The sequence below is a fragment of the Podarcis gaigeae genome, assembly GCF_964106915.1.
Source record: "Podarcis gaigeae genome assembly, chromosome: 9".
NCBI lineage: Eukaryota > Metazoa > Chordata > Lepidosauria > Squamata > Lacertidae > Podarcis > Podarcis gaigeae.
In genome coordinates, this window is record NC_139685.1 from 58561057 (window position 1) to 58580120 (window position 19064).

A 19064-nucleotide genomic window follows, 5' to 3' on the forward strand; every position below is an offset into this window, starting at 1 on the left:
TTTCCTAATGGGGCAACAGCTTAGGTGGGCAATCTTCATTGGGAAAACAGTGCCATTCCTGATTGCACCCCTCGCTTGTGGCTTCTATTTTCAAAAGCTGGAAGAGAAAAGACATCTTGTGGCCCACCACCCCAATCTCTGAGCGGTGTGAGATTCCAGAGGTTCCGGGTGCTTACCCAGGGTTTATGTTTGCTTTTGGAAACAAGGCACAATAGAAAAAGTGGTGTCTTTATGATTGTCAGGGAACTGCCATCAGAACAGGGGTGGGAAACAGAGGGGCAGTTGTATTACTGGGAGCCTCCGAAAATCTTGCGAAGCAGTTCTTCTGCTGGTGATGAGGAAACCCCATCTCCAGTTGTGCTGGTCCCGTGGGTCAACCGAGAGGTCCAAGGTCGAAGGAGCAATATAGAGGCAGTCCATAAAAGTTGAAGCTGGGTGCAGGGCAGGGAGTCCGGTGAGGTCAAGAGCGCTGGCAGGAGAGCAGGACAGGGTTCAGGCAGGACCTGGCAACCTACAAAGTTGCTCCTGTAACTTGGGGCTGGCTGGCTTTTATCTGCTCCGAGGCAGAGGGCGGCCCCGATCCACAGGTGACTAGCCTCTCCTGACCTGGAGGCGGGCACTCCTCCTGCGGGAACTTAGTTCCCTCCGCCTCTCTGCTCTGAGCCTCCGTAGTTGCTCAGGAGAGGCTGGAGGGTTACCGGACCCAGAGGCAACCTCAGCTTCCCCTGACGGGGCTGAGAGTGGAGCAGCTGCAGGCCATGGGTCCTCCATCACCTCAGGAGCCAGAACAGACTCAGCTGGAGCCTGCACCTGAGGATCCAGCACAGGTGAGGACCCTTCAGGCTCATGCCCCAGCCCCGGCTCAGCTGGTTCTGGAGGCACGGAATCCTGTGCAGGCTGGGATTCCTCAGGTTCAGCATCTGAGTCCAAATCCCAGGCCATCACACCAGTGGGGAAGAGGTGAAAGGACCAGAGGATGCTGGTAGGAGCCTCAACACCACTTCTGGCAAAATAGCTGCAGTCAGACTCTTTCTCTGCCTTTCCACCCTGCAGCTTTTCTTCCAGCTCCTGGCTCACATAACTTGATTCTAGACTCAAGCTTTGTCCTTCTAACTACCTGCGAGTTGCCCACCCGTTTGCCATCTCCTACAGAGCCCCTTAATCCCACTTAATGGCTCATCGCTCAGGTGATCACCTCATCAGGAAACTAGCCTGTCTTATATTGGAACATTTGCTGGACCCAGGGATTAGAGGTATTGGGCACCCAGCTTAACACACACACACAAACTCATAACACTATATTCTCATGTCTCTGTTGTCGTGGGGCTATTGTGGGAAAGGGGTTATTGTGCTGAACTAAGACTTGTGTCTTTGGGACAGTCACATTCTCCCAGCCTAACCCACCCCAAAGTGTTGTTGTATTGATGAAGCTGGTTACTAGCTCCCAGTTTCTTGTTTCCAGTTCATTTATTTACCATACTTGCATAGACGGCAGTCAACAGCATGTCCTCAAGGCAGCTTACAGAACAAAGAATAAAATGCAGTATGAAAAGGACAATAAAAGGATTAAAATGGAAGAATCCAAACCATAAAAACACTCAGATGCAATATTAAAAAACCCCTACTTTGTAGGAACAGAAAAATAAAGCCCATAGTTGGAGATTGACAACAACTAGAGGACACCATATTAATACCCTATTTAATGGTGTTTCCTGCTTGGCAGGGGGTTGGACTCGATGGCCCTTGTGGTCTCTTCCAACTCTATGATTCTATGATTCTATGATTCTACCCCTAAGTATACACCACTAATATACATAGTAAGTAGGCTGCATAGACAGCATACATTTAAGGCACATTATTTCCCCAAAGAATTCCAGGTACAGGAGTTTATCCCTCCCAGAGCTACAATTCCCAGCACTTTCAACAAACTACAATTCCCAGGATTCTTTGAGGAAACAAATGTGCTTTAAATGTATGCAGCCGTATTGGGCATATATCAGTCATATTAAATATACCCCCTCCCTCAAGAATCCTGGCTACTATGATTTACTAAGGGTGCTAGGAACTGTAATTATGTGAGGTGCAGACTACAGTTACCAGGGAAGGAATGTTTCTCAAATGTATGGTGTATACATGGCCTAAGACTCTTTAATGCAGGATAAAAGCAAACTATGCTCCAGATCTCTCAATCTCTCTCTCTCTCTTTCCCCCGTTCCCTCCCTTAAAAAAACCCTCTTCTATATGGATGGAAGAATTTGGGATTTTCCCTCACCAGATGTAACATCATTTCACTGAAAGGTAAACGAACTGAACTCAGATAGGGCCTAGCATGACTATGGCACTCCCAGCTTCTAGTAAATCTAATTATATTTTAACAAAGGTTAAGCCAAGTCAGCATTGGATCACTAACAGTCTAAGCACCCTGCAAAAGTAGAGGATAAAATTGTGTGCTTGCTGGCTGATTACTATGACATTATTTCCCACAATGCATCTCCCCCATGCGGGATGTTGAGGGACGTGACTCAGCCCTTTAAACTGTTTGTTCGTATCATCGTTTACACATATAATCAAGGTCGTTTACTTTATTAAATGGCATACCCGAGATTCAAGGGCTAAACATGGGTGGCTAACACTGCATAATGCAGTTACCATGACCAAACTCTTTTGTTCAAATGCTATAATCTTCATCATCTGTTCGCCAGGCGGCCTTAGGCAAGCCACTATTTCTCAGTCTCAGTCTCTCTCCCTGTCTCCACCCCTTCTTCTGCAAAACAGGGATAATAATATCTGCTTAATGTACAGGGTAGTTGTAAAGCTTACTGAGAGGCATATGTGAAGTGCTTGTTATACCCTAAAGTGTTATTCAGCAGGAACAATAATAAACACATTTAAAAGTCTAAAATGCAGAAGAATATGTTACGATTTTTTAAAAATAAATGGCCGTGCTATACAAAGCAAAAACATAGGGGGACTCCAGTATGAGGAAAGGATCAGCAATCTACCTGAAATTGTCACATATTGTTTAGTGACCGTAAGGAATCACAGGGTTTCTTAGGAATGTGCTCTTATCACAGTCACAGTTCAATCCTATGCATGCCTACCCAGAAGTACTATATTTAATAAGACTTACTCCCAGGTCAGTCTGAAGTAAAAGTGTGAGGAACCTCTTGCTGGACCCAGCCATCAGCCCCAGTTAGCACGACCCAATTGTCAGGGATGGTCCATTGGCATCCACCCAGACTCCCCGCCACTGTAATTGTAGGTTTTGGCTGCTACCCCATGCCCACTTATTGGAGTGCAGGCCATACTTAACGGGACTTATTTCTGAGTAGACAGGTACAGGAAGGCAATGCTACCCTACCTTCCAACCAGTACCAAACTTCAGTTCACTATATGGAGATACTTTCAGGCAGCAACTGCAGAATCATCTGTAGATTCAGTCAAAGGGACATCATTCTTAATTTCCCCCAAACCTGGATGAAGATGCATCTGATGGGGAACTCTTTTACTCCAAAACAGATTGGCTGTTTGAATCAACCTGGCAAAGTAGTTTTTCTACATGTAATGAAGACATGGAATTTGCTTTACTACTAGGTGGCCGGAAGCAAAAGAGGAACATGGAAAGGCGCCTTTGGTCCATCTAGCTCAGTATTGTCTACTCTGATTGGTGGGTTTCAGGCAGGATTCTTTTGAGGCCTGTCAGGCCCTGCCCTGGGCCAGGTTGTGAATGGCAGGAGCAGGGCCCTCAGGCACTCATGCAGGGGAGTCCTCTGCTCTTGTTTGTGTAGCTGGTGATGACCATTAGCTCAGATGGCTTTATCTGGGATTTGAGACATTCAAAGAGGAGATCTATTAAAAAAACAGTTAAAAACACAAAAGCAGCAAATACATTTAAAACAAAATCCTAACAAGGTTGGGGGGGGGGGAGAAACCCTTTTATTCAGTTGTGAAAGACCCATTTATTTGGTTTGGAAAGCTTATCAGAACAAAAATGTCCTCAACTCTTTCTGGAAAGTGCAGATAAGCGGACTGCTATTTCATAGAACGGGGCAGCTGCACCCAAAGCCCTGCTCTGAATTACTGTGGAGCAGGCTTCTGAGATATTTGGAACTCCAAGTTGCTCAAGGGGGCAGAAGTGGTTCTCCCTTTCTTCATTTTAACCCTGCAACAACTCTGTGAGGGACGTTAAGCTGGGAAGCAGCAACTAGGTCACCTACAACTTCTTGGCTCTGTGTGGAGTTGAATCCTGATCTCCCAGGCCCCAACTCAACACTCTTCACTGCTGCAGCATAGCGACTCTTCTATGTCATTAGTCATCATGGCTTTTGGAGCTTCTACATACCAGCAGTTGGAGAATAAACCTGTTTGCCTTGTTATTAAATGAGTGGCATTTGCTTGCAGTTTCTTCATTTAGTGAAATCAGAGGTGGGAAACTTGGCGAGTAAAACCACAAGCTATGTGTGATCATTATGTGAGACACAGAAATGTCTGCTTATGTGAATTTGGTATGTAGCACATCATAATCCTTAAGGGATGCTCCATTCTTGGTTTTTAGAGGAGCACATGCTGTTCTTCTGTTTGAGAAAGCAAGAACCCTGAAACAACCTGTGCTAGTGTTCAACTAGCTTTTTTTATCAGAGAAGTAAATCGCTGCTATTGATGCATGCCTTGTAGTTCTGGTTTTGCCAGCTCATTAACCATGCATGCAAGTGTCATATGGTGTAATATCTTTGCTGTCAACCATTCCTTCTGCCATACATACCAGGGCAGGCAGATCAAGAGGCCAGCAGCTTTTCATGCTACTCCTGAAAAATAAGTGTGACAATCACAACAAAGTGCTCACACTGCAGGACTAGAGAAATGCACATCTTCTGCCTTGATTTCAACAGGTGCAGGTTTCCTCTCATCTGGAACAGGTACATCATCATCATCATCATTACCAAACCATTAAATGCTTGCAGTGGCAGGCAATGCTTATAATACAGCCATTTTAAAATGCTATTTTATTAGTTGAAGACATTCCAAATTAAAAAACAAAAACCGTTCAGAGTATATATTTTATTTCTGCTATCAAGATGACCCCAAAGGATCAAAATTTACAATATGCACACAATACTATTTAAGAATTGTGGAATGTTTAACCAAGCTGGTATTTCCTTAAATACAAAATTGAAAGTTTGTTAATCTGTAGATTTAATGCGGCATTTTTGTTGTCAGATAAGGTTTCATATTGCTTGCCTGTTGTTATCATACTTGTTTTTATCTCATGTCAGCTACGCTGATCTTGCTTTTTGGTAGAAAAGTGTACTACAGATAAAGAATGAAGACAATAATATGCTGACATACACAAATCTTTGGGAGGTGTGTAATGGGATTTCCATTTATCCTGCACATGTAAAGCTCTCCCAAAGATATTGTCTTTTTATTTTCACATAAATGCTGTTTTGACTTCAGTGCACTGTTTTATGCTGTGAAAGTATGTGTGTGTGTGTGTGTGTGTGTGTGTGTGTGTGTGTGTGTGTAAAGTTAAAAATAATAGCTGGCCAGTTATGTGTGTGGGATATATATATATATAGAGAGAGAGAGAGAGAACAAGAGAGATAGACAGACAGACAGACAGACAGACAGACAGACAGACAGACAGACAGAGAGACAGGCAGTAGTGGTTAAGAGCAGTGGACTCGTAATCTGGTGAACCGGGTTCGATTCCCTGCTCCTCCACATGCAGCTGCTGGGTGACCTTGGGCTAGTCATACTTCTCTGAAGTGTCTCAGCCTCACTCACCTCACAGAGTGTTTGTTGTGGAGGAGGAAGGGAAGGAGATTGTTAGCCACTTTGAGATTCCTTAGGGTAGTGATAAAGCGGGATATCAAATTCAAACTCCTCCTCCTCCTCCTCTTCTTCTTCTTCTTCTTCTTCTTCTTCTTCTTCTTCTTCTTCTGAACAGGGGTGTGTGAATGTAGCAGTATTTGAATATTGGATAGACACAGGAGTATTGCTTAAAAATGCACATGCAGAACATTCTCCACGCATCTTTTCTAAAATTGCAAAAAGATAGCTGTGTTTGCCTATTTTAGCAAAAACAATTCAGAATCCTGTGACACCTTGATGACTAATCCATTTACTGTGGATAAACTGTCATAGGTCAGAGTTCATGATGCATGAAGTGGTCCCTGAGTACAGAAAGAGAGAGAGAAAAAGAAAAAAGGGCATTTCACATAGGAAGGTCCAGAGGTCAAACACTGCAAGAGATAGCTGTAGCAGGGCATCTTGGCTCATTGCAGATCACAATGAATGCAGAATCCAATGGCACAAACAAGATGCAGTCAGTGTGGGCATGTGACTTAGTCCTAACTAACTAGCAACTGTAGATGATAAACAGACATTGCAAAACCAAGTTCTTCTGAAGCATATCCTTTTGGGAAAGTGAAATATCCGCCCCCTCCCCTTTCCCCATTGTTATTGCTCAAGAAATAGGATGGAATAGTGAGCACAGCTGAAAACTCAGCACAACAACTAGATTTATAAACTGACTGCCTATTGCACTAGAAACCAGCATTGGCTTCCAGATGTTGGCCTAAGGTCTAGTCGAGATACCAATGTGTGGGTTGTACCATTTTAGACAGAAGGTAGGGCTACACATGATGGAATGCTTCACCACGGGGGGAAATAGAGATTCTGGCAACATAGAAACTCACATATTATGGAGGAAGCTAGGCTAGCATCTTCTCTCTGAAATCTAGTTTTCTATATGAATTGATATTTTTAAAGATGTGGTGGACTCTGCATTCAGTTGGGTGAGACAAAAGTGAGCACTCCAAAGTGATACAATTCAGGCACAGGTTTACCAGGTTTTTGATACAAGCATTCAGTGAGCGGGGCCTCAGTCTAGTCAATGAATATCCACCCTCAGCTATAAAGATCTGCTGCATTCTCCAGGACGCTGCTGAGACAACTTTCATGTCTTGCCTCAGCTGCAGGATGACTAACTATGGTCCTGAAAATCACACCTTGGTCCCTCTCCAAGGTGCTGATCTTACCTTGAGCTTCCTCCTTCTCTGTCTGGTGCAAACTACTTGCCTCCCCTTGCTTGGGCGATCGTCTATCCTTAGTAGTGCACATCCCCATGGATCTGGACAAAGAGACTGAAGTTAGAAATAAATTAGGTTCCCAAATTTATTTTATCTATTGGGAGACACTTCTAAGTTCTTATTCACTTTTCAAAATACAAGTATTTCTCCAGAGAGGTACACATATATAAACCTTGTTGTTGTTTAGTCGTATATAAACCTAGAGAATTTTAAAACAACTATCAAAATTCACAATGCTAGGATATAAAGAGGAGGTCAACCATTTGCTCTTAAGCCAGAAATTTGATTAAAAAATGTAAAACAACACACAGTAAGGGAACAATTAATTAAAAGCGGACCAAAATAATACCAATGATGAAAAGTCTTCAGGCCCCACCTAAAAGAGAACAAAGGGGAAGCCAAGTGTCCCTGTTGGAGGAGAGTGTTCCATAAATGTTTGATATGGCAATGTTTGGGTCCAACAGATTTATTCCAATGTCCTTGAGGATGGAGCGTGCTCATTAATTAATTCTCATTTATTACTGGAGATATTTTGGACCAGTTTCCATGAACCCTGCTCCAGAAACGTGACTTCATGTGTTTTTGAATGCACCTTTTAAGCATTTTCTATTGTAAATGATTGATAGGGAGACGGAAGGGATTAGAATGTGGTAGCATGTGTTTTGATGGTGTTGGTAGTGATGCGGAAGGCAAAGCTCAAACCTGCTCATTTTCAATCCACTTTAAGTCCCTTTGAAATTTATCACACCAAGTCAATGTGCAATTGTCATGTCCAGGAACATGACTCTCTATCAGAAGGCTTGGAGAGCTAGTTTTATACAGATCAGAATGAATTCTTGAAATAACTACATACTTTGGGGGTTCATGTCCACTGTGCAGTGAACAATGGGAGAATCATTTAGGTTGTGGTGCTCCACCTGTGAAATCACCTATCCTATGATATCAAGTAGGCACCTGAACCCCTCAGACTGATTACTTTCCCCAGATCAGGAAGACATCCTTTTGCAATAATATCTGATGCCAGTTGATCGACATGTGGGGGACCACTTGGTGCTGCGGAGTTTTGGATCCAGCCTATTGGTTGGATCTACTTTCCCACCCTTGCTCCCAAGTAGACCCTTGCTGTTGAAGAGACCCTGGGGACAGAGCCTTCTGACACCCAAATCTGCCAGAGAGTTTTGTAGTTCTCTGTTTCTTTTTCCTTTGGAGTCCTATGTCTGGGACGTTTGTTAATGTCCAGAGATTGTATACTCATGGGGGTGGTATATGATAGATAGAAGACCGTCGTTGAAAGATAGGGAAATGTTGGTCTCCCAGGGTGAGAGGCTGGAAGGGGAAAGGAAAGATGCCAGGTGAGAGCTGGGTGCTATCTTCTGTGGCTGTCGAGGACTAAGAATTACTTTTAAGAGAGGACTCCATTTTCTACTTATTTGTATTTTCTGTAGCCACTATTTTATTGTATTATTAAAAAAATAATAAAAATCCCATTACACAGAAAGCTTTGTAGTTCTACAGTAGGGTTTCTTAAACTTTTCATCAAGCTGAAAAAGAAATATTGGACTGGATGTTTAATTCATAGTTCTGTCTAATGCAACTGGATAAATTTTGCTAACAGTGCTGCCATTTGTGAAAGACTAAGAGGACATACCAAATCAGGAACATAGACAAGGATGCTATTGTCTCTCTTAAAACCAGAATGGACTCCAGACTCTGCTCAGATATAAGTAAGTCCACTGCCATCTATTGACTAAGCTATATAATGGCAGTATCCACATATCATCTCGCACATGATTTGCTTTTTGCTTTTTTTGTTTTTAAAAGAGCCAGCAAATAAATCAGGGCCGCTGAAACATTTTTACTCACCCATCTCTAAATCTCAAAAAATTCTGAACAATTCAGTTGGAGCAAGTGTCAGTCCAAGAAGCAACATAGCTGGCAGGTATTTTTCCTCTGTTCAAAGCCTTTCTTTCCATAATATCTTGTGGCAAAGCATTCTTCAGACTAATCCAGCCCTCTATTAGCACAAATGCTTCTGGTTAATAAGTGCTCACTCCAGCAAAACAAAAATGCCTTTCAGTGCCAGGAAAGGAGAAGGAGTAATGAACACATGCTGGAGTTGGCAGTTACAAAACAACAAGCACTGTCAAAATAATAAATCAAGGGGCCTGAGCTAGGAGCTCTGCTCTGATAACGTGGCTATCTATTCATCAGCCCCCCACCCCAAAGAGGCCTCCCACAATCTGATATTCTCTACTCATTGCAACTATGCCTAATTGCAGACACATAATTCAGGAAGTTATGAGGAACCTTTTTTCATCTTGAGGGTCATAGTCCCTTAGGTGCAACCTTCTGGGGTCTGCATACTTCTGGTAGGTGCAGCCAGAGGCAAAAGTGGGAAGGGTAATGGGTGTGACTCTTTACCTTTGTACAAACTCACATTCCAGCCACAGAAGAACCAGGGTCCTACACACACACACACACACACACACACACACACACACACACACACACACCACACACACACTATTTCAGCAAGCAAGAGGTGGGTTCATTGGCTAGTTTAGTTAGATGGGACCATTGCAGAGCCTGAGAGTGCTATGGGCATATTTACTGCTGGGAAGATGTTAAAATGTGCAATACTTGATGCTCGTCACATGGGACTGCTGCATAGAAATCTCGACTTTCCTGTTTCTAGTCCTGGCAGACAATATTCTGGCAAGCCTAATACTGGCTCTGACATTAGGCCTGTATACTGTAATGGAACGATACAGGTTTAAATCTCAGTAGACTCAGAAATATTTGCCTCAATGGCCCACAAAGCATTGAAGCCCGAGTTATAATTAACCTTTTTAGGTAGCCCCAACTAACAGAGTGGCTTCACATGTTAAACACTGGTTTCCCCATAGAAGACCCTAGTTTTGATGGTGCATAGATCTTGCATTTGTGAACTCAAAATGGCTCATTCCATAGTATCCAGATGTTGATGGTGACCCCCAAACTCACATTGCTCGTGGCAAACTCACATTGGTCAAGAAAGCAGTGAATCAGCCTTGTGGAATGCCAGTCTCACTTGTCCCAAGAAACATTGTTTACATTCACTGTAGACTCCACCGGGAAGAGGGGAACTCCCCTGATAATTTATGCTGGGCATGGCCATCATTAAAATGCTCTTTGGTTAGTGGAATGATCATATAAACTGCTTGTGCAGCAGGCGGCTAAACCTACATGACCCCCTAGATCTTATTTGCCATTCTCTCCTTTTCAAATAACTTACAGCTTAATAAAAAACAAACTTAACCATTAGGGAGAGAGGAGAGAGAGCATCCATCCTTGAGGTTAAACTTTGGCTAGCCCCCAAAATGGAGAAGGATTTTCATTCTGCAGCGGATTGGAAAGAGAAAATAATTCCCCCTGGAATTGCCGAAGAATTGAACGTTTCAGCATTATGCAAATACAGGCTGCACATCTAAAAACAGCAAATAGCCTTGTTTATTTAATGAAACTCAAAAACAGCTTTCAGAGTCAGTTGCTGACCAAATGTGGGATAGTGAAAATTATCTGTTAGGGAAATAATAGCGTGTGTTTTTTTTATTATTAAGGACTACTGAATGACCCAGTCATATGCAGAAAATAAGAGGGGTTCACATGTTCCCTTACCGTGGCGAAGTCCAGTCCCCCAACACGTTGACAAGTGGACCCACAATGTCAAAATATTTATAACTGAATCAGTGTGTTCCTGCGGTGTCAACAGTATCCCACTATGCAGCAGTGTTGCAGTTCAGTTTACCTAGTCAACCAAAGAAGGAGGGTTTTTTAAAAACCATTTACAACAACAGTTCATTAATGCAGCATGACGTGAGCACAATGCGACCATGAAACCTGATCCTGATAACCTTGTGCAGCAATGCAAGAGGTGAAGCTTTTCCTGTCTTTTTATCTCCTTGCATGTAACGTCAGCTATATTTTTGCATGCTTGGTTACTGTTAAAGGGCACAGGAATAAGTGCGACAAACAGTATCAACCCCAATGCAAGGGGATCGTTTCGGTACCATGCATTGGAAGGAATGAAGAATCCAATGCCTCTGGATTTTGTTGGACCACAACTCCCATCATCCCTGATAGTTGCCTGTGATGGATATGGCTGATGGGAGTTGGATTCCATCTGAAAGGCCACAGGTTCCTCATCCCTGGTGTATGCCGACCCTATGCCATGTTACTTGGCACACCTGGAAATGATCCCCAACAGGAGTGGCAGTGGGAAGGACTACAAAAAGTGTGGTCTCTAGCATGTCACAGATCCACCCCTTGTGCTGAATGGGTGTGTATAGCATTTAGCACATGCCAATTTGTCTCTTAGGTTGCTTCACCACTTCTCTAGCTCTACTCAACCCATAACCTTGCTCAATCCATTTGCAGCTGCAATAGCTGGATTCATACAAAGTGCTCCTTCCTTGATTGAGATGAGGCTGAAAATCACCATGCAATGGTAGGCTCTGCCCTGATAGCATATCAGATCATTTCCAAGAATTGTGAAGATAATGTCCAGAAAAATCAGTCCTACCAGGGGTGCCAAATTGAATAAAATATTGCGGGGAAGCAAGGTAAGTCCCCACACTGATCACAAGACACAGACACCATTTGAATGGCAATGCTCATCAACTTTGTGGGAGCCCAGTGCCCTCAAATATTTTATTAGGGGAACTGAAGGGACCTCAGGCCCTAGGAGTTGACTCCTATGAGTCCTACAGTGCAAGAGATCTGCCTGTTTTCATAGTTTTCCCCACAGGCTGTCTCTCTGCCTTCCAGTAGCAAACTCACTAGGCCCTGGAAACAGCTGAATGGGGAATTATACATTGCACAAAAAGACATATAAGGAAGCTCCGTGTCTGGAACCCGTAAGTGGGCTTGCAATGGGTGGCAGGTGGGGGGGAAGATTAAGGACATGAGGAGAGCCTGCTGGATCTGGGTTCCAACCAGTGATCAGCCAGATGATCTGGGAAGGCCAGAAGCAGGAGCACCATGGATTCTTTTCACAAAAACTACAGCGGCTGCAGTTTCCCCCATGCAGATTCTCTCCTTTAAATGACTGGTTCAAGAATGATCTAAGGGCAGCTCATTGAAACAAGGGAGAAGGGCATTTGCAGAGCTGCTGGCAGCTCAGCTGGTCTCTCAAAGAATGAACACTTCTGTAGTGCAGTTCTTTGGCAAGCCTCTTGCTCTGCCATTCCACCCCTTGATCCCCACCTTCATTCTCCAGGAACAGCTCAAAACAGGAACCTATCTATGTATAGAGGGACAGGTTCAGGGAAGCAAGGAATAAAGGACAGCATGTCCCCGGTGTTGTGTTGAAATGCTTTCCATATCCCTGCTTAGTCAGAAGGAATATTAGCTATTTCCCAACAGAGGCTGAAAGGCAGATCCACGTGTACTGCTTACTTTGCAGTATGAGGAACTGGAGCAGCTGAATTGGCGGTAGGAATTTGTTTCTCTACCCAATTCGTTTTGGCTCTGTCTTTTGGAGGAAAGGAAGGCTAAAATCACCGCTGGGAGGGGCCAGCCGTGGTTGGCTTTTGACCCGAGCAGTTGCACATGGCCGAGGCTATCTGGCAGTGCACAGTGACTGAACTGCAAGCTGTGTCCCTCCTCAAAGCTTTATCTGTGCAAGAAGCATTGGCTATTCTGAAGGACCGCAGAAATAATCAGCGACAGCAAGAGGTAAGCAGAGAAGCAGCATGCTTCCCCCCCCAACCCACACCCAGCATATGAAAACAAGATAGTGGGAGAACGTATTGTGAAAGGCGGTGTGAAACAAGACAAGCATGGGCAAATAGTTTGTGAAAGAGTAGTGGCTACCGGAATGGAGCAATAGGATGTGCAAATGTGTGAGGCTATTCTCAGGATTTCCCTTTGGTAAATACCTTGCATGTGGCAAGCTTCTGTTTGACCCTTCCAGGTGAGAAGCTATTGAGTAACCTGAGATATAGGAGCATGCGGGATTTCCCCAACTGATTGGTAGGAAGAACAGCTCGATAAGGAAAAATAAATACTAGACGATGCACCATCACTTTTGCTGGCAATGCTCCTGTCCTTGTTGAATTTCTGCCTGTTGTGTAGCTGCTAACAAGGCAGGCAGAAACCCTGCCAGGGAAAGGGGTGTGATCCATGGTGGTCTCGAGAAGCTTAGTTGGTAGAGCACGAGACTCTTAATCACAAGGTTGTGGGTTCGAGCCCCATTTTGGACAAAAGATTCTTGCATTGCAGGGGGCTTCAACCAGATGTTCCTTGTGGTCTCTTCCAACTTTCCGATTCTATGATATAGTTTGAGAGCACGACTGCAGCATAAACCTATGCGTATTTACTCATCGTGGCTCGCTTTAGCCCTAAAACAAAATGACAGAGAACAATGCTTGTAAAGGTGGGCACATGAAATGACATGGGTGAGTTTCTGAATGCTGACACAGCCTGTTTACCCAAGATGGGGCTGTGTGTACTGTGCAACAATAACGGATTGGGGGCATCTCTCATGTTGACAACTGGGACATAGGCTGCATACGGCCTCTGTGAAATTTGTAGGGATCAGCACACCTGGAATAAAGCAAAACAAAACATCCACACATCCATGCCCTAATGACATTATTTAGAAAGTTGATAAACCCGGCCCCAGCAAGATCAGCAATGACCCTGCTGTTTTCCTGGGCAAATCTCTCATATCTGCATGCTCAGATGTTGACATTTCTGAGCCACAGCCAAGCCCCAGCAAACTATTGTTTACCATCTGAAATTGCAAAGCGCATGCTGTGCCCCCTCTCCCTTGTTAACTCTTCGGTGTGTTTCACATTTCGGAAAAGGAAAGTTTTTATGCATCCAGTTAGTGCTTCAGCAAGCAAGGGTAGTGGTGGGCCTGGAATTCTCCGCCTTGAAAGTACAGTAATTTAGAATTGCTTGCATGAGAAAAAGAGATAAAGGGATGGTTTAAAGCAGAAGTGGGGAACTTCAGACTTGGGGTTCAAATGTGACCCTTTGTTCCCTGGTCAAATCCATGACAGGCCCTATCTCATGCTTTATTTATTTAAATTTATACCCTGCTTGATTGTAAAAAAGTAGCACTTCAAAGTGGTTTACAAAACATAAAACAGTAACTGATCGAGGAACCTGAGCACCTTCTCTGTGAACAAGGGCAAACAGAATTGACTGGCATGACAATTCAATAATAGTGCTGCTTTATTCTTCACTGGCCTGGCCACATCTGGACCCCACATTTTAAGACTAAGACTGACAAATGGGAGTGGGTCCAAAGGTGGGAGATCATGATGGTGAGGGAGGTCTGGAAGAAACCCAGCCCTATGAGGAACAGTTGAGAGAGATGGGCATGTTTAGCCAGAAGGAGAGAAGAGGGGAGGGGTGCGGTTGTGGTTGAAGATAGTAAGATGGTACAACTATTGCACTAACTATTCATATTGATTTTTTTTTTTAATGTGTTGCTGTTGCCTCTTTTACTGTATTTCATTCTCTTACAATCTGAAATCCATGGAATTCAATTTTAATATAATAAAATGCAATGCAGAAGGATTAAAGAAGCAATTTCTTAATGGATCAATGTGTGTGTGTACACGTGTGTGTGCGCGCATGTGCTTGTGTGTGTGTGTGTCTATATAAAAACTCCTAGCAAAAACTGGGAAACTCCACTCCTGTATGATTTCAGCTGTCTTCTCAACCTTCCCTGCCCCTATGTTCTGTCCTCTATCACGCAGGAGGAGTTGAATGCATCTCTGCCGTCCTGTTGTCCCGTCCGCTTCTGCTGGGGAAGAAACTTCCCTCTCCGTCTCTTTTGGCTTCGCTCCTGCCCTCCCGCCCCCCTTCCATCGATCCTGCGGGCTCTCCAGGATTAGGAAAGGTCCGAGGGAGCGCCCCAAACCCTGCCCTTGCCCAGGAGGGGAGGGGAGCGACGAAGGAAGACCCGCCACCAGCAGCCGCGCAGGACGCAGTGCGCCCGAGGGAGGCTGAGGCTGCGGACAGGATCTCCTCGTTGGCTCCCGCCGGCAAAGGGAAGGCAAGGCAAGGCGCGTGCGCGCCGTCGGCGAAACCTTAACCCTTCGCGCTCCCTCCGTGCCGCTTCTGCTGAGCAGCTGAGCCAAGAGCAGCTGCTGCGTCGTCGTCTACGATGTCTCTAGTGTCTCGGACGCTCCTGGCCGCCGCGCTCGCTTCGGCACTGGCCGGCTTGGCTCCGGCCAGGGCGCAAGGATCGACGCCAGCCGCCTCGCCGGCGGGGCCGCCCTTCGCCCGGGATGTCCTGGCGCTGTTCGGGGGCAACCGGAGCCTCTCGGCCGGGCAGCTCGAGCAAATGCTGCAGAAGATGGGAGCCGCGCACCGGCTGGAGGAGTCGCTGGCCGGACAGATGGACCTGCACGTCCTGCGCTACAACCAGGTACAGTCCAGTCCCGGTCAGGCTGCCTCGGCAAAGTCCTTCGCCGCCCGTCTCCTGGATTCTCCCCACAAGTTGTTACAGAGGGGAAACTGAGGCGGAGACAGGAGGACCGGGTCGGATCTTTCTGCAGAGACTTGAAGCCTCCTCGCCCGGGGACGGGGCACGGGGGAGGGCTGCAACTTGCGGTTGTTTCCACATAATTCTGATCATCGCCTTTTAACTCATTGATTGTGTGCGTTTTCGAAAGTTCGTCCGTCGATGGTTTGAGCGTGGTGCTGATAGCGTCAAGGTTGCAGGTTGGAGCCTTATATGGGAGAGCTGGGGGCTGGACTACATTGGGGTCCCTTCCAACTTTATGTTTCTATGCAGAAAGCCCCAAGTTCAGTCCACTGCATCGCCAGGTAAGGCTGGGAATATCTCTGCCTGAAACCCTTAGTCAGTGTGGATGGTATTGAGTTAATGGCCTAATAGTCTGAGTAGGTGAAAGGCAGCTTCTGATGCACACAGCATAATTGCCATGGCCAATAATGTTTTCATTTGGGTTCGCTCTGTTCTCTCTGCTCTCTCACCCAGGTACAACCATTTACTTCTCAAATTACCACACATTCATGCATCTGAAGAAAGAATAGTAATAATTTTATTATTTATACCCAACCCATCTGACTCTAGTCTACAAAAGCCATAGGAGATTTGTATGTCTTTTAGGTACGACAAGGTGCTATAGCCCAACTCAAAGAGTTTTCAAGGAAATTAGGCAAAATTATTCAGAATAAGGCTAGGACCCTTGACAAGGATGTAGTTCCTCCAGGATCATGGGCAGTCTATCTGTGAATACTAGTTCCTGGGAAACATAGTGGGAAGCTATGCCTCAATAAAGATGTGGACCCAGTGTGTGGCAGCAGGTGTGAGAAAGGCAAATTATATGATAGGGATAATTGAAGAAAGAACTGGAGATAAAACTGCTGATATCATGATGCTGTTATACAGTTATGTGATCCATGCACTTTTGGAATATGTTCTGGTTAAAGGGTAAAGGGGCCCCTGACCATTAGGTCCAGTCGTGACTGACTCTGGGGTTGTGGCACTCATCTCGCTTTATTGGCCGAGGGAGCTGGTGTACAGCTTCTGGGTCATGTGACCAGCATGACGAAGCCGCTTCTGGCGAATCAGAGCAGCGCACGGAAATGCCGTTTACCTTCCCGCCGGAGCGGTACCTATTCATCTACTTGCACTTTGACATGCTTTCGAACTGCTAGGTTGGCAGGAACAGGGACCGAGCAACGAGAGCTCACCCCATCACGGGGATTCGAACCTCCAACCTTCTGATCGGCAAGCCCTAGGCTCTGTGGTTTAACCCACAGCGCCACCCCTACGTTCTGGTTACCTCATCTCAAAAAAAAGATATTGTGGAGCTGGAAAAAAAAATCAGAAAAGGGCAACCAGAATTATCGCTGGGATGGAGAAATTCCACTATGAGGAAAGATGACAGCATTGGGGACTTTTTTAGTTTAGAGAAAAGGCAAGTAAGTGGCAAGTGATGGTCAGCCAACTTGGATGGCCATGCTTGCCAGGGCTGCTGGGAGTTGTAGTTCCACCATATTTGGAGGGTCAAAGGTTCCCTACACCTGTACTAAGCAAAACCATGGTTTTATCATCCACATGCAAATATGTGGGCTCCCAAGGAGGAGATTGGAGCTGCTCCTCCCCAGGTCCTTTATCTCAGGGCAGCACAGCAGCAAAGCCAAGGTTTGTTCTTGGCTGCAGCTTGTGATAAATGAGGGGAGAGCTTCACCACAATTCCAGGTTGGGACAAGCCAAACCTTGGCTTAGTTGCTGCACTGAGTTAAAAGGGCTTTGGAGGAGCAAACTGGGTATGATCTCCTTCTCGGGAGCCCACCTGCTTTTGCAAAGCCATAGTTTTGCTTACTGTGACTTGCAGACCTGGCCAATATGCATTTACAGTGGTACCTCGGGTTACATACACTTCAGTTTACATATGTTTCAGGTTACAGACTCCGCTAACCCAGAAATAGTACCTTGGCAGACCTGGCCAATACGCATTTACAGAAATAGTACCTCGGGTTACATACACTTCAGGTTACATACTCTTCAGTTACAGACTTTGCTAACCTAGAAATAGTACCTTGGGTTAAGAACCTTGCTTCAGGGTGAGAACAGAAATCGTGCTCCGGCGGTGTGGCGGCAGCAGGAGGCCCCATTAGCTAAAGTGGTGCTTCAGGTTAAGAACAATTTCAGGTTAAGAACAGACCTCTGGAACGAATTAAGTACTTAAACCGAGGTACCACTGTATTCAATTCCTATAGATGTTTGCTTTCAGACCTGTGTTCTGTTTCTTTGTGGGCACAGCTTTATTTGAATAACAAAGACTGCCAGTTTCTGTGCATCTCATTTGGGTGCCGTGCTTGGAACAGAATGTTACAGTACAGTCCCTTGTCGGGCTGACCTTTAGTGGGTAATGTTAAACTTGTTGGTTGGGATGTGGAGTGACAGGAGGCACCGTAGCTCAGTGGTGGAGCACATGTCTTGCATGCAGAAGGGCCCATGTACAGCCCCTGACATCACCAGGTCTAGCTGTGAATGGGAGAGCCATTGCCAGTCAGTGTAGACCAGGGGTCAGCAAACTTTCAGCAGGGGGCCGGTCCAATGCCCCTCAGACCTTGTGGGGGGCCGGACTATATTTTGGAAAAAATAATAATGAACGAATTCCTATGCCCCACAAATAACCCAGAGATGCATTTTAAATAAAAGCACACATTCTACTCATGTAAAAACACCAGGCAGGCTCCACAAATAACCCTGAGATACATTTTAAATAAAAGGACACATTCTACTCGTGTAAAAACACGCTGATTCCTGGACTGCCTGCAGGCCAGATTTAGAAGGCAATTGGGCCGGATCCTGCCCCCGGGCCTTAGCTTGCCTACCCATGGCTTAGGGCATAGCATGGACTGGATCTCCAAATGCATACTTAGTCTGAACATCTTGTTTAGTTTGGGATAATTCTTATTGCATTGTGAGTGCTACAACTGCTAATTCAAACCTAATTATAGAAAGAAAGAAAGAAAGAAAGAAAGAAGGAAAGAAAGAAAGACAAGTGAAAGGGGCTTATGCAGAGTGAAGACTTTCTTGTTCCAACAGGGAATTGTTCCCTTGGGAGTTTGCTGCTTTTAAGGGAAAAGCTGGTTCCATGCTGTTTTTATTATAATTATTATTTTTGTTTTAAAAGATATTTTAAAGTTTTAAACAGTTTTAAATCTATCCATGACTACTTGCATTTTAATGTTTGATTTTTCTGTGTTTTTATCTGTAAGCTGCCTTGAGTTGAGTCCCATCAGCAAGAAAGGCAGAGCATGTATAAATAAATAAGTAAGTAAGTAAGTAAGTAAGTAAGTAAGTAAGTTACAAGGCCTGGAAACGATGCCTTATGAGGAACGGCTAAGGGAGCTGGGTATATTTAGCCTGGAGAAGAGGAGGTTAAGGGGTGAAATGATAGCCATGTTCAAATATATAAAAAGATGTCACATAGA

The 19064-nt window shown here is 44.9% G+C and overlaps 1 protein-coding gene across 4 annotated transcripts in view; it reads left to right on the forward strand.

Annotated features, from left to right (window-relative positions):
• The first annotated feature begins 4746 nt into the window (after positions 1-4746).
• Positions 4747-19064, forward strand: part of SLC39A8 (solute carrier family 39 member 8) — a 41170-nt gene continuing 26852 nt past the window's right edge. The window contains exons 1-2 of one of the 4 annotated variants that reach the window (XR_014568353.1): positions 4747-4916; positions 14843-15516. Coding sequence is in view for 2 of the 4 variants with exons in the window: in XM_083756666.1 (XP_083612792.1) it covers positions 15253-15516 (264 nt within the window). In the remaining 2 variants the exon portion in view is untranslated. Of the gene's footprint in view, positions 4917-12511; positions 12807-14842; positions 15517-19064 lie in introns of those variants that run through there. The other 3 variants (XM_083756666.1, XM_083756667.1, XM_083756668.1) reach the window with 3 other exon arrangements.